Source organism: Delphinapterus leucas, chromosome 10, assembly GCF_059928025.1.
Source record: "Delphinapterus leucas isolate spDelLeu-1000000601 "Yukka" chromosome 10, BTC_Dleu_Yukka2, whole genome shotgun sequence".
NCBI lineage: Eukaryota > Metazoa > Chordata > Mammalia > Artiodactyla > Monodontidae > Delphinapterus > Delphinapterus leucas.
Genome location: NC_143138.1, coordinates 14,192,741 through 14,209,123, shown reverse-complemented (window position 1 = coordinate 14,209,123; position 16,383 = coordinate 14,192,741). Strand labels below are relative to the sequence as shown.

The window sequence follows — 16,383 nt, the reverse complement described above, 5'->3', positions numbered from 1 at the left end:
CCCCAGCTAATGTTTTGAAAAGATATGTGCTGCAGACAGAAATAAGAAAGTGAGACTGTAGTGCAAGCGTGAAGACAGAGAACATTTTTCCAGAAAGGGGAAATCATTTCTGAGAAATCCAAATGTGAGAAGTATATGCTTCAGGAGCAGACTTACAGCAGAATCCCTGAAACTAGTAAGAAAAACAAAAGGTACCCTGGAAGGGGTAAGCTAAAGATACCTTTAGTCTGCTGATACAGGAATTGGTTTCATTTTAACTTAAACTTGAGAACAGCAATATAAGATCAGAGTTTCACCCTGTTTTATCAGCAGTTACACGACAAAATAAACAGCATAATATATGACCAAGATCCCACAGATAATAAAATATCTTATCCATATCTAGGTATGTCAACGTATTGCTGTGCATTTCCAAATAGCAGAAGGCAAACATCTGAGATTATGCCAAGTTTGGTCTCCGCTGAAGACACTGCGAGGTTTGATCTAATCTGGAATTTTGCAATACATTCTGAAGAGACTGTTTTATTAGAAATTAAACTCGTTTCTTTTTACCTTTACAAAGGTATCTATTTTTTAAAGTTAACAGGTGTTTCAGGCATTCAGAACGAATTCAGTTCTGTACCTTTTCAGCACTGGAGGCAGAAAATAAAGCTAAAAACCATGGTATCAGAGACAGTCTCCCGTCCTTTTTTCTTTTCTTAGTCCAACCCCACTGCTGTCTTGCAATGCCTGCAGCGTTTAAAAAGCTCGCTAAACCTACCTGGCAGGAGAGCTACGTTCCTCCCGGCCGCCGGGCTTCTCAGCAGACTCCCTCGCGCTCACCGCCAGCCGGGGCTGCTCGCACCCCGGGGAGGAGGAGTTGTTCCATTCTCTCCCTCTGCCGCTGACAGCGTCGCGCTCTGCAGGACTGCACCAGGGCTCGGGCTCCCAGACCTACTGGGCCGGAGGAGGAGTACCTGTAACCACCTCCCGCCTCGGGGCACAGCTGCGATGCCCGGGAACCTTGCAGAGCGTGGGGCGCCGCACGCCAGCAGCAGCCCCAGGAGCCGCGCGTTTATTTATACAGGAAGCTCAGGCGCGGCACTTCCTACTTCCCATCTGGGTCGCTCTTCAACTGCAGGTGATGGTCTTAACCCTGTCTGAACCCGGCTGCCAGTGCGCCCGAGCAGTCCCGCCCTCCTGCACTCGCTCCACTTAGCAGGACCTCTCTCTTGTCCTTCTTGGACGGCTGCTGCAGAAATGCCAAGCAGGGTAGCCAGCAGCAGCCCCTAGTGTCCTTCCGTCTGCCCAGACAGGGGCACTTCACCTCCTGGCTCTCAGAACTTGACGCTTCTCTGCACGCGTCCTCCCAGGACGCCTGTCTCCCTCCTTCCCAGCTCTTCAAGCCTCTCGTTTCTACTTATAACAACCCAGACCTGCCTTCCCACCTTGCCGGAAAACTGTTTCTGTAGAAACACTTCCCATGCACGTTTCATCCAAAACACATGTACTTGATTTGTCCTTTTGCATCTAATGATAAAATTAGATCGCAGGCAAATCAAATCAGGACAGTCTCAGTTTACCTCATATAATACAGGCACACTTTTATGGAACAATGATTTTGGTGGAAGTGCTTTGTCAACAAATTATGTGGGGAACTGCTCAGTAACCTAACAGGTTGTACTCCAGCTCAAGAAAATGTAACAAAGTAATTCAGAAGCTGTGGGGTACTAGGATGCGCCTTCCTCACTCCAAAACCTCAGACACTTGGTCTGTGTGATGTTTATAACACATTACATACCTACTCACTCCCTACATCCGCCAAAGGTCACAATCACAGTCCCAACTCCGTTGAACATTCCCATTTACAAACGTGGCTCTTCCGATCGGGAATCTTTCTGTGCTCATTCTGCACCCTCACTCTGCTTTTGCAACCACAGTCAGGAATGTGCTGCCTAAAAGGAAGGGACTCACAGCCCTTTGTGGAAGGAATCTGAGCATGCCAGTGAAGTATCAGCAGTAGGCACAGTGCCACAGGACACAAGCAAACTGCTTCTTGGCTCTCCACGTTGAAGAAAACCTCGAGGTCAAAGCCAAGTGCCGAAGCACACAGTGTATCTCTGTGTATGGTGGTAGGACAGGCAGGAGGACCAGTCCACTAGTGGGGGAGGAAGGGAAGGAGGCCGAGGGAGATAAGATGGTAAGAAAACATACAGTGGGGACCCAAAATAATAGAACTGAAGGATATTTGAGCTTGACAAGTCCTTCCAGCTAGTTTAGTCCAGACACCTAACTTTAAAGATGAGGAAACTTATGTCCAGGGAGATTTAAGTGGTCGGCTTGAACCAGACAGGGGCAGAGCTGGAACGACACCTAAAGCTGTGTTAGATGAAAAAGGTATTTGTTAATGAAAACCACCCCACAGATGTCTAACTTCAAATTTAACAGTAGCTTAGGTTCTGGGATAAACAATCTCAAGATATTTTCTTGGTGTAGTGACCATTGTGGATGGACAGGAATCAGGAAAGATAAACAAAGCATGTTCTAAGAGGTTACTTTATTCATTAGTGTCAATACAAAACTTTGGTGCCTTAAACCAAAGTTCAACAGAGTCCACGTTTTCAATTACCATGCAATGAAGTTATAATCTCTTGTCAACAGGATAAGGGAAGAAGCTATTGCTAATATGAATGAAAACATGGGTTAAGCAATAATCATGCTGCCTGTTGCTGCAAATGGCAGACGGGAAGAAAAATATATTGTATAATTAAATAATATCAGCACTGATTATTTTCAAGTTTATAAAATCTGCATGCAAATTTTTTTTTTTTTTTTTTTTGCGGTAAATGGGCCTCTCACTGTTGTGGCCTCTCCTGTTGCAGAGCACAGGCTCCAGACGCGCAGGCTCAGCGGCCATGGCTCACGGGCCCAGCCGCTCTGCGGCATGTGGGATCTTCCCAGACCGGGGCACAAACCCGTGTCCCCTGCATCGGCAGGCAGACTCTCAACCACTGCGCCACCAGGGAAGCCCTGCATGCAAATTTTCATAGAACTAAATAAACATATAGAACACTATAGTATTACGTGAACAACTCTTTCAGATCTGGAATAAAATACATAAGAAAAAATTTAACCAAGGAGGTGAAAGATCTGTATACTGAAACCATAAGACACCGATGAAAGAAATTCAGGACAGAAATAAGTAGGAAGACATTCCGTGCTCATGGACTGGAAGAATTAATATTGTAAAGATGTCCACCCTACCCAAAGCAATCTACAAATTCAATGCAATCCTATCAAAATTTCAATGGCATTTTTCACAGAAATAGGACAAACAATCCCAAAATTTGTGTGGAACCACAAAAGACCCCAGATAGCCAAAGCAATCTTGTGAGAACAAAGCTGGAGGAATCACACTTCCTGATTTCAAACTATATTACAAAGCTATGGTAATCAAAACTCTTTCAGATCTGCCTAACAAATCCACAGTGTGCATCATCCTCTCAAGCATGTATTGATCTCCTCCCAGACAAGCTGCTTGATGTTAGGAAGACAGACATAAGTTGGACACGGCCCCTGTCCTCAAAGAGCTCTCAGTCCAGGGAAGGAGTCAGACAAGCAAATCAATTATCAGGATACTATGGTGTGTATGTATGTGATACAACAGACTGAAACATGATGTGCTTTGGGAGCACAGAGAAGAATTTAACTAAAGGAAAGGGGCTGGTAAAAAGAATCAAGGAAGGCCTTCCCTGAGAAAGTGACTTAAAGCTGATACTTCAAGGAGCCAAGTGGGGAAGGTGGAAAAAGGTGAACCAGCCAGAGGCAAGAGCCACTGCAAATGCCTACAGATGTCAGACTTTAGGTGACACTTTTCATAATTCAGACAGAGCAGATGCATTCAGAAGTAAAGAATGAGGGCTTGAACTAACATAGTGGCAACTGGCATGAAAAGGAAATGAACAAATGGAGAGAGAGCGCAGAAACAGAATTAATGGGACCTGATACCTGATTGGATGTAGGGAATGAGGGAGAAAGAAGAGCCCAGGTTGCTGGTACCACTAATTGAGAGTGAGAATAAAGGAGGAGCAGCATAAGGAAAATGATTCCATTAAATCCTGCAGAATCTGAGGTGTCTCTGGGACATATAGAAGACTTGTCTAGTAGGCTGTCAACAGAGAGAGATCTGGAGTAGAGGGTCTTTTAGGAATTACCACCATTTAGGTGGTGACCACGGATGAGATTACCAAGAGCTGAGGTCACCCACAAAAGGTTGCAAGCTGTAGAGGGACAAAGGGGCTTTCGACCCATACACACTCTATCACCCACCAATTATTACGTAACCTTAAACAAGTTATTTAACATACCCAAAACTCAGTTTGCTCATGCATAAAATAGGAATGATGATATCCATCTCATAGGTTGTTGTGAGGCTCAATGAGAGGTTTGTGAAGTAGCTAGCACAGTGTCTGATGGCACTACATGAGTTGTGAAGGTAGGGCAGTGAATGTCACCTCCTAGAATTGTGTGGTACACAACCTGCTCAGCTGTACAGCATGGCCCTGGCCTGATACACAAAAGAAACTCAATCAGCATTGTTCACCTTAGAAGGAAGGGAAAAGGAGAGAAAAAAAGAAAAGAAAGGGATCAGAAAAGAGAGCCCAAAGGAACGCCAGTATTTATTTAAAATGTAGGTAGAAGAGGAGCCCTCATATAAGCCTAAGAAGGAACTGCTTCTCTCAGACTACAAAAGTAGATGTAACATTTGATATCTCAGACTGAGAAGTAAAATCCAGTCACCTCAATCTATAAAAATATTTTTTTATCTTTCTGAGCAATGATAGACATAATATAATAAATTGTTCACCAGAGATTGCAGTCATATTGACTTTCATCACAATAGAGAATTTCCTAATCTGAATCACAGACCTTCCTAAAGAAAAGGCAAACAAAATCTTGGCATTAATGGTAAGTAATCCAAACCACAGGAATTGTATTAACTTGTAACATACCTAAAGTCATGTAAAAGCAAGACCAAGATGAATCTAACACATACTTATATAGCCAAAATGCAAATATAGAAATATAATGACTAGATTACTAGATATGCATGTGTAAGATACTTATGTAATATATGCCATATTATATAAAATGTAACATGTAACAGATTATATATATATATAACATACATTGTAGTCCTACGTAAGAAGGAAATCAACAATGGATTTCTTTTTGGAGAATTACTCTCATTAATTAATATAAAGAAATATCAAGATTCATTCTGATGCCACTGAAATTACTCTTCTCGTCTACCTTAGTATATGTTAGTAACACACACCTTAGACTTGACATCTTAATTACATCCTGCGATAAAACATTAAAAAAATTTTTTTTAATGATTTGTTGAGTTTCAAGAAATCAGATGAAAGAACACAAGTACTGGGAAACCAGCTTCTGCAACAGGTGCAATTCTCTCTCCATGGGAGAAGATTTAAGGCAAAGGTCACGGTATTCTGCCAGTGACAATTTGGTCATTTCTCATTTAGAGCTACCATTTCATTCACATTTTTCTGTTGGATCTAATGGGGCTCATCTTATACATACATCCAACATTTATTGAGGGTATTGAGTATAGAACTAAGACACAATACAAAAATAAGACTAAAAACATCACAAAATAATATAAGAGAAATTATGCCAGAGATTCATTCAGGGTGGCATGACAATCAAACTACATGGAAAGTCAAAATATGACCCAGAAATGATCACCCAGCTACATCTGACTTGATAATAAGAGTTTTCAAAAAGCTGGAAACATATCATTTTGGTTTATTTCATGCATACAAGAGCATCTCACCATCTCACAGAGCAAGTCAAAACCAGCTGGGACCCAATAAGAAAAACCTGACCAGAATGGTCATCATCAAATGTCTACAAACAATAAATGCTGGAAGGGTGTGGAGAAAAAGGAATCTTTCTACACTGTTGGTGGGAATGTAAATTGGTACAACCACTATGCAGAACAGTATGGAGGTTCCTTAAAAAACTAAAAATAGAACTACCGTATGATCCAGCAATCCCACTCCTGGGCATATATCCAGAGAAAACCATAATTCAAAAAGACACATGCACCCCAATGTTCACTGCAGCACTATTTACAATAGCCAGGACATGGAAGCAACCTAAATGCCCATCGATAGATGAATGGATAAAGAAGATGTGGTACATATATAGAATGGAATAAAAAAAAGAATGAAATAATGCCATTTGCAGCAACATGGATGCACCTAGAGATTATCATACTGAGTAAGTCAGACAGAGAAATAGATATCATATGATATCATTTATATGTGGTGGAATCTAAAAAAGATGATGCACGTGAAGTTATTTACAAAACAGAAACAGACTCACAGACTTCAAAAACAAATTTATGGTTAACAAAAGGGAAAGGTGGGGGAGAGGGGTTAAATTAGGAGGTTGGGATTAACATATACACACTACTGTATATAAGATACATAATCAACAAGGACCTACTGTAATAGCACAGGGAACTCTACTCAATATTCTGTAATAACTTATATGGGAAAAGAATCTGAAAAAGGATGGATATATGTATAAATGAAACAGTTTGCTGTACACCTGCAACTAACACAACATTGTAAATCAACTATACCCCAATATAAAATAAAAATTAAATTAAAAAAAATTTTTTAAAGAAAAACCTGACCAGAATAATCTCATACTGCCATTGCCATCATTCCACACAAGAGCCCATCATGACCCGAGGTGAAGGGCTGAACAAGACTCCTAACATCCTACATATAACACCACTAGCAAGCTGGGGTTATGGACTGATGAGAAAATGGGATTCAGCACTCTTGTTCATCACCTAACTCTAGAAAAAAATGACTATGTTAGCCCTGAATTTAAATTCGCCACTAGAAAGTCAGATGAAATCATCTTGAGAATCCTTATGTTTGCAAAGTTTACATTAATCCTTCTATTAAAATTACCATCTCCTCCAAATTCTTGCATATCAGACAATCAATGAAAAAATTCCCCAATGTTCCCATAAATCATCAGCCCAGCCAGTGTACCAATTGGTTTGTAGAAAATGAAGGACTCAGTGCTGTGTACCCATATCCTATAGATAAAAGGACTCAGCTGAAATAAAAGTCCAACTATTTCTTGCCTTAAATCATGAGGAACTTCATTCTTGGAATTAAGATTCCAATCTACAAGGATCAAATTACCCATACATGGGAATATTATAAATGTTGAGTTTTCCAGTGGGACTTTATTTTGAAAGGCACCTTAAAAAGTTAAGTCTTAAAAAAAAAAAAAAAAAGTTAAGTCTTCTCTGTGATGTAGTTGGCTGATTCCCTTCTTTTCCTGCCTTCTCCCTTTCCTTCATCTCCTCCCTCTTCCTGAAAAACAGTGAATCATAAAGTCCCCAGTGAAACCAGGAGCCAGAGAGAGCTAACAAATTCTATCATCCGCAAGAGATCAAAGAAACCAAAGTTAAGGGCATGGAAGCAAGGGCACCCTGAATGCTGGTTGAAGAAATGCACATGCCTTGAAAGGCAGGCGTCCTATTCTGAAACCTACACGAGAAAAAAAAAAAAAATCCCCTCCTGGGAAAGTCGATTTCCCTTCCATATCTACCACCCTCCACCTAAAATCCTCCATGTAGATATTAACAATTGCAGCAAAAACCAGACTCTGTGCAACAATGCCTGCATCCCGAACAAAATGAAATCTCAGAGAGCCTTCTTACAAATCAGTGTTCCTTTAGTGGATCCTTCTCATTCCCCTTGGCCTCTGGAGAGGAATCATACTCAAATATACAAAGATCAGTTTAAATAAGCAATAATTGCAGTCATGCTCCACGGTGTTACAAAGCGCCTTTTTCCACAAGTGCCACAATCATTTTAATATATTCCTGACCCACAAAACTATACTTACCTCATGAAAGTCACTGTTGCTAGTTGCACATAGTTAATGATCTCATAAGGCCAGTAATAAAGAAAATAATCTTCTGCCCAGAGTGTCTCTATTCAGATCATGGGTCTTTCCTTCCTCCTCTAACTCAGGTCCCTTTATTTCCCAACCATGGAACTTAACACAGCACTCAAATTACTGATGTGTCTATCTCCCTGAGTAGTCTGTGAGAACAGTGTCATAATATTTTTCCCACTTTCTACTCACATCATGTACCAAAGTTAACAGCCTATGGTGTCTTCTAAACGTTTCCTCTGTGCTCATTTCATCACACTGATGTTTGCTAAACACACACACACACACACACACACACACACACACAAACCATTTATCTTAGCTCTGTTGTCTATTCATAGTCTTCATTTTGCTTTAGGGTAGTTCATGTTTTTCCTATTTACAAGAGCTCTTTGTAAATTATACACATTAACACTTTGCCTGCAATATAGTTTAAAAATACTTTTTTCCAGACATAGCTGATTTCTATTGATTTATTTTATGTTACTATTTCCAGGAAACGGTTTCGGATGGTATATATTCTGATATACCTTCCTTTTCTCATAGAGCTTCTGGGGTTTCCAGTCTTGATTAAAGAGGTCTCCCAAGGTTTAGATTGTACATGTGGGCTTCCCCAGATTCTTGTGAGATTTTGGGGTTTTTTAATGTCTTTAATCCATTAGGGAATTATCTTTAAATAGTATATGATAATTACTGTTATATTTTAACCAGATAGAGAATTACCTATAAGCAGAACAATTTATTAGGTAACCAGGATTTTCCCACTGAATTGGGCTGCAACATGTATCAAATATTCAGTTTTCCATATTTTGAATGATCTGTTCCTGAATCTATTCTCTTCCAATAATCGATTTGTTGATTCCGAGGCCAAAGGTATTTTGAAGTAGTTCTTCAAAGACACAAAACATTTCTAAAATCTGATTGACAGTGGACGGCAAAAAAGAGAAAACACATACTGTACACTGAAGGATTTTTTTTATCTTCAACATCAGCTTCATCACAAAAATGTTGTAGTTCAACTACTTAGTGAATGTAGAAAAATATTTGTAAAATTTGGCAATGATTTCTATTTCTATTGCAGTTTGCTTGAAAGAAATATTGAGTTATATGTGCAGTTATTTGTGCAAATTTCTCTCCGTGGATTCCTTATTTTAGTAATTCCACTGTATGTATTCTGACATTGTGTGCCACCAAAATCCTTATTTGTATTTTAAAAAATAAATCATTTTCAGTGGCTTCCTGGGGCTGAATGTGAAAGTGTGGATTGGCTGCAAAGAGAGCACCCTTTGCAGTTTGGGGGTGATAGAAGTGTTCTAAAGCTGGATGGTAGTGATGGTTGTACAACTGTATAAATTTGCTAAAAGTCTGGAAAAAGCAAAACTTAAAATGGGTGAAATTTTGGTATATAAAGTCTGCCTCAATAAAGCTGTTTTAAAAATAATTTTATTTTTGATGATAATTTTAAAACAAATTTACAACAGAATTCACAATAATATTAAATATTTAAATTTCAGTAGAATAACTATTCTAAAGCTTTACTTTGATTCCATGAATTATATGAAAATAATTAAACCATTCAGGTAAAAAGTTTAACTGAATTTCTATTTGAAGAATCTGATAATATTTATATAAATCTAGCATAATCTGTGAAAATTCCTCTTTTGCTAATGGGGCCAACAGATTAACAGCTATTACTTCACTTTTCTACATGCATAAGAAAACTTAACATTGAAAATGGGTGGAATAGTTTTAGAAGAGTCATTTGATCTAAATGAAAAGCCATGCTTCACAGAATGAAATATAATGACACCTTCTGTGACTGCATGTGTTAAATCATGGTCTCTGGGCAAAGTATTCTTTTTTTTTTTTAACATTTTTATTAGAGTATAATTGCTTTACAATGGTTGGGCAAAGCATTCTTAAAATAATTACAAATTTCTGAAGTAGATATGGATGCTGCTCCAGTAGATGTGTGAATTATACATTCATCACCATCGTTCTTAAGAAACAGAAATTCAGTACTTAATTTTTCATTAAACTTTGTACTTCTTTAGTTCATTTTCTGCCAAAGGGGATTATCCCAAAATAAATGTTAAAATTTTAAACAATAAAATAAATAGCTATCGATTTGTACCCTACAAAAATGACAAAACTGCTGTACCAGGAGGAGTCAGACTTTCTACACTTCCCACTGACCTCACCAGTGGTCAGCGTGGCAGCTTCCTGCTTTTCACAGGTCACAGTGGGGAGCGTGGCATAACTGGTCTACCAAGTAGCTGACAGGGTTAGCAACATCAAGAACTTCTCCCACCACCATGAAGACTGGAATGAGTTAGTTGTTCTCAGCCACCACTGTAGGAATGCATTTCATTTTCTCAGTAAGTGCTTTGCATGCTGTTCTTCAAAGGGAGGTGTAAGTTAACTTGCACTTGGAGAGAATTAGGGATAAAAACAGGGTTATACTACCATCTTTCACATTTAAGCATGTGTTAAAGTAAAAGCACTCTTTTCAACAGATACATCTCACATGCTATTAGAGGAGACCATGTAGTAAAACCTGATGTTATAAGGTGGAGGCTTACTATCTCATCTTATTTTAGTTCATTTTAAGATAATAATACTTCATTAAAAATAAAGTCCAGAACCAATGCCAAATGGGACACAACAACTGGCACAAATTGGGACTTCTATAGTAATTGATCTGTTTGAATTTTCTACATGAGTCAACATTGGTCATTTATGTTTTACTTATAAAATTGTCCATTTCTTCAATATTTTCAAACTTGTTTCTACAGAGTTTTGCACATAGTCTTCATGTATAATTCTTATAATTTTTCCAACTCTCCTGCTTCTGTAGTCGTGTCTGTTTCCTCATTCCTAATGTTGTATGTTTTTGCTTTTTCCAGTTTTTTGTCTTTAGCCGTTTTATCTATTTTTTCTCCATTTCATTAATTCCAACTTTTAAAACTTTATCTGTTCCTTTATAAGTTTTCCTTTATAAGTTCTCCTTTGAGTAAAGTTTAGGGTATATGCTATGCCCTAAAGATTTGGGTATTTCCAATTTTTTATTGCTTTCTTTTTCATTCTTTTATCAAAGGTTTATCTGGGAGAGTTTCTTAGTTTCCAAGTGGTTTGGGGGGGGTCATATTTTTACTATTAATTTCTAATTTAATTGGATTATGTTGAGGGAATGTGATCCAAAAAAATACTCTACTTTTTATATTTGTTATAGTTTTGCTTTGTTTTTGCCAAGTAGGTTAATAATTCTATTTCTAGTCATTGGTGTTTGGAAAATTGCACATCGCCAAAGAAATACTCCCTGAAAGGTGATGTGACCAGGTAACCTGCCCTGCTCACCTAAAGGCTAACTCCCAGAAGTAACAACGGCTCATGTTGCAACAAGAATTCTCACTTGCAAATCTGGAACCATTACATCTCTAAGTAGAAAACAAGGCAATTAATTATTTTTAACAGCCAGATGATTATTTCACCTGGGAATTTAATCAAAACAAACCAAAGACATGCAATACTCCTGAATGGTGCCCAGCAAGCACCTGGTTCAAGTTTTCATTTTCCAACCTGGCATCTCAATTCTTCCACAGCATTAGTAGACATTGAATAAGCATCAGGCAAACCTGCTGTCCATCTACAAATCCAAGAGAAACACATTTGTCTTGCATGTCAAGAGTGCCTCAGCATGATTCACTGAAACCTGGAGGTGAAAGGGGCGAGTACTATTTTAAATGCAAGTAACTGCTAAAATATTTAGTGCCACCAAAGCTTTGAAGACTCTGTACTCAAATCAGATCAGCCTTGGTGATCTAAGATGCAGACAATGAGCACATTTAAGAGAGGAAATCTTGTTTAAAAACACCAAGGAAATTCCAAACTCTTACAAAAGAATTAGCAGATATTTCAGCATAGATACACTTGGAGGCAAGGAGTTGTTTTTTTAAAGTTTTTCCTGAAAGTTCATAAAGGTAAAGTGGAAACTCCCTCAGGCCTGGTATGTTTGAGGAATAAACAGATTATATCCTTGAGCATCTACTGTGTGCCAGGCAAGGTACTTGATACTAAGCATTTTGCATACATTATCTCTTTTAATCTGCACAAAAGTCATGATTACAGAAAATAACCTACATTTATGTGCGTGCATTTTTTTTTTTAATGCGTGCATTTTTAAATGGTTAGTAATGGATATATAGGAAAGGCTCATTAAAACATAAATTCGGCTATAAATTTCTCTCATGATATAGTCCATTTAGAATTAAATTAAGACTCCAATATTTTTACCTCTAAGTTGAGAAGAACCCCTTAAAACTTCTAAGATTTCAGTTTGTGATTTCAGCAAACTTTTGTTTCAAACACGGACCGATATGCCCATCCATTTCCTCTGAAATAACTGTTACAAAAAAATTAATTAAATAATAAGTCATCTAATCAAATGACCTCAGGAGATCTAATCCCATCTAGTATTATCCAATTGACCCAGCACATTACAGAGGTAACTCTGGCTAATACCCTAAATAATTTTAATTGGCACAAAATTCAAAGTAACATATAACCTGCCTACCCTTTTAGATTCATCTTCTGCCCTTATCATTTTGCATCTAAATTCCAGCCATACTAAGCTATTTTCAGGCACTCTGAATTTCCCACTCACAAGTTCCTCTGGTCCTTCATTAGCCGAGGCCATTCTTCCCCACCTTTTTCACCGAATGAAGAGCTCCTCATTTCGCAAAATGTCACTCACGGTGTATCTTTTCTGGGGCCACCTCCCTCTACCTAACTCCTCCCCCATCCGGTTAGATGGCCTCCTCTGGTCTTCCTCCGTTAGGACAATGCTCTCACACTATTAGAGCACCCATTCCTTTCTTCAGTAAACATTCATTAAGCTCCTATTATCGACCAGGTTCTTTACTAAGTACTGGGACTATAAAAATAAATAAAACATCAGACTTCAAGTGGTGTAGGAAAAGTCAGAGCAGTGCCACAGGATCCAGGAAGGCAGTTTTGTGAGCCCCACCCTGTAGGACAGGAAGAGTTGAATGGGTAGAAGTGTGAGACACTGGGAAAAAGAAATTGCATGAGTAATGGTATAGAGATGGATAACAGATAAGCTTTGTTGATGGCAGAAAAAAATTGCTAGCCAAGGCATTTGATTAAAAAAAAAAAAACTAAAATGACTCACTAATAAAACTTTGTTCAAGCTATTATAAAAGCAAAAGATAATCAGAGAAAGTCAATCCTAACTTTATTCCTAAATGCTGTTAATATCCAGGGCTTTCTTAAACCCAAAGAGGCTTATCAGTGATATATTAAGACTTTCAACTTTTATCTAAAGACAAAAAGGTTATTATTTTTTCTTTTAGATTCCATATATGTGTTAGTATACAGTATTTGTTTTTCTCTTTCTGACTTACTTCACTCTGTATGACAGACTCTAGGTCAATCCACCTCACTACAAATAACTGATTTTCGTTTCTTTTTATGGCTGAGTAATATTCCATTGTATATATGTGTCAAATCTTCTTTATCCATTCATCTGTTGATGGACATTTAGGTTGCTTCCATGTCCTGGCTATTGTAAACAGACCTGCAATGAACATTTTGGTACATGACTCTTTTTGAATTATGGTTCTCCCAGGGTATATGCCCAGTACTGGGATTGCTGTGTCGTATGATAGGTCTATTTTTAGTTTTTTAAGGAACCTCCATACTATTCTCCATAGTGGCTGTATCAATTTACATTCCCACCAACAGTGCAAGAGCGTTCCCTTTTCCCCACACCCTCACCAGCATTTATTGTTTGTAGACATTCTGATGATGGCCATTCCGACCGGTGTGAGATGATATCGCATTGTAGTTTTGATTTGCATTTCTCTAATGATTAATGATATTGAGCATTCTTTCATGTGTTTGTTGGCAATCTGTATATCTTCTTTGGAGAAATGCCTACTTAGGTCTTCTGCCCATTATTGGATTGGGTTTTTTGTTTTTTGATATTGAGCTGCCTGAGCTGCTTATAAATTTTGGAGATTAATCCTTTGTCAGTTGCTTCATTTGCAAATATTTTCTCCCATTCTGAGGGTTGTGTTTGTGTCTTATTTATGGTTTCCTTTGCTGTGCAAAAGCTTTTAAGTTTCATTAGGTCCCATTTGTTGATTTTTGTTTTTATTTCCATTTCTCTAGGAGGTGGGTCAAAAAGGATCTTGCTGTGATTTATGTCATACAGTGTTCTGCCTATGTTTTCCTCTAAGAGTTTTATAGTGTCTGGCCTTACATTTAGGTCTTTAATCCATTTTGAGTTTATTTCTGTGTATGGTGTTAGGGAGTGTTCTAATTTCAGTCTTTTATGTGTAGCTGTCCAGTTTACCCAGCACCACTTATTGAAGAGGCTGTCTTTTCTCCACTGTATATTCCTGCCTCCTTTATCAAAGGTAAGGTGACCATATGTGTGTGGGTTTATCTCTTGGCTTTCGATCCTGTTCCATTGATCTATATTTCTGTTTTTGTGCCACTACCAGACTGTCTTGATTACTATAGCTTTGTAGTATAGTCTGAAGTCAGGGAGCCTAATTCCTCAAGCTCCGTTTTTCTTTATCAAGATTGCTTTGGCTATTCGGGGTCTTTTGTGTTCCCCTACACATTGTGAAATTTTTTGCTCTAGTTCTGTGAAAAATAGCAGTGGTAGTTTGATAGGGATTGCATTGAATCTGTAGATTGCTTTTGGTAGTATAGTCATTTTCACAGTGTTGATTCCTCCAATCCAAGAACATGGTATATCCCTCCATCTATTTGTATCATCTTTAATTTCTTTCATCAGTGTCTTATAATTTTCTGCATACGGGTCTTTTGTCTCCTTAGGTTTGTTTATTCCTAGATATTTTATTCCTTTTGTTGCAATAGTAAAGGAGAGTGTTTTCTTAATTTCACTTTCAGATTTTTCATCATTAATGTAGAGGAATACAAGAGATTTATGTGTATTAATTTTGTATCCTGCTACTTTACCAAATTCATTGATTAGCTCTAGTAGTTTGCTGGTAGCATCTTTAGGATTCTCTATGTATAGTATCGTGTCATCTGCAAATAGTGACAGCTTTACTTCTTCTTTTCTGATTTGGATTCCTTTTATTTCTTTTTCTTCTCTGATTGCTGTGACTAAAACTTCCAAAATTATGTTGAATAACAGTGGTGACAGTGGGCAACCTTGTCTTGTTCCTGATATTAGTGGAAATGGTTTCAGTTTTTCACCACTGAGGATGATGTTGGCTGTCTGTTTGTCATATATGGCCTTTATTATGTTGATGTAAGCTCCCTCTATACCTACTTTCTGGAGGGTTTTTATCATAAATGGGTGTTGAATTTTTTCAAAAGCTTTCTCTGCATTTATTAAGATGATCATATGGTTTTTCTCCTTCAATTTGTTAATATGGTGTATCACATTGATTGATTTGCGTATATTGAAGAATCCTTGCATTCCTGGAATAAACCCCACTTGATCAGGGTGTATGATCCTTTCAATGTGCTGCTGGATTCTGTTTGATAGTATTTTGTTGAGGATTTTTGCATCTAGGTTCATCAGTGATATTGGCCTGTAGTTTTCTTTCCTTGTGACATCTTTGTTTGGTTTTGGTATCAGGGTGATGGTGGCCTCGTAGAATGAGTTTCAGAGTGTTTCTCCCTCTGCTATTTTGGGAAGAGTTTGAGAAGGATAGGTGTTAGCTCTTCTTGAAATATTTGATAGAATTCACCTGTGAAGCCATCGGGTCCTGGGCTTTTGTTTGTTGGAAAATTTTAAATCACATTCTCAATTTCAGTGCTTGTGATTGGTCTGTTTATATTTTCTATTTCTTCCTGATTCAGCCTTGGAAGGTTGTGCTTTTCTAAGAATTTGTCCATTTCTTCCAGGTTGTCCATTTTATTGGTATAGAGTTGCTTGTAGTAATCTCTCATGATCCTTTGTATTTCTTCAGTGTCAGTTGTTACCTCTCCTTCTACATTTCTAATTCTATTGATTTGAGTCTTCTCCTTTTTTTCTTGATGAGTGTGGCTAATGGTTTATCAATTTTGTTCATCTTCTCAAAGAACCAGCTTTTAGTTTTATTGATCTTTGCTATCATTTCCTTCATTTCTCTTTCATTTATTTCTGATCTAATCTTTATGATTTCTTTCCTTCTGCTAACTTTGGGGGTTTTTGTTCTTCTTTCTCTAATTGCTTTAGGTGTAAGGTTAGGTTGTTTATTTCAGATATTTCTTGTTTCTTAAGGTAGGACTGTATTGTTATAAACTTCCATCTCAGAAGTGCTTTTGCTGCATCCCATAGGTTTTGGGTCGTCGTGCTTTCATTGTCATTTGTTTCTAGGTATTTTTTGATTTCCTCTTTGA

General features: G+C 37.9%; 1 protein-coding gene across 8 annotated transcripts in view; it reads right to left on the bottom strand.

Moving 5' to 3' along the window:
- RNF144B (ring finger protein 144B) overlaps positions 1–12,963 on the bottom strand; it is a 219,733-nt gene extending 206,770 nt beyond the window's left edge. For 3 of the 8 annotated variants that reach the window (XM_089918402.1, XM_089918396.1, XM_089918398.1), the window contains exon 1: positions 11,575–11,599. Coding sequence is in view for 1 of the 8 variants with exons in the window: in XM_089918397.1 (XP_089774523.1) it covers positions 12,659–12,691 (33 nt within the window). In the remaining 7 variants the exon portion in view is untranslated. Of the gene's footprint in view, positions 1–760; positions 1,186–11,549; positions 11,628–12,288; positions 12,398–12,658 lie in introns of those variants that run through there. The other 5 variants (XM_089918401.1, XM_089918397.1, XM_089918400.1 and 2 more) reach the window with 5 other exon arrangements.
- Between the last annotated feature and the right edge of the window lie 3,420 nt (positions 12,964–16,383).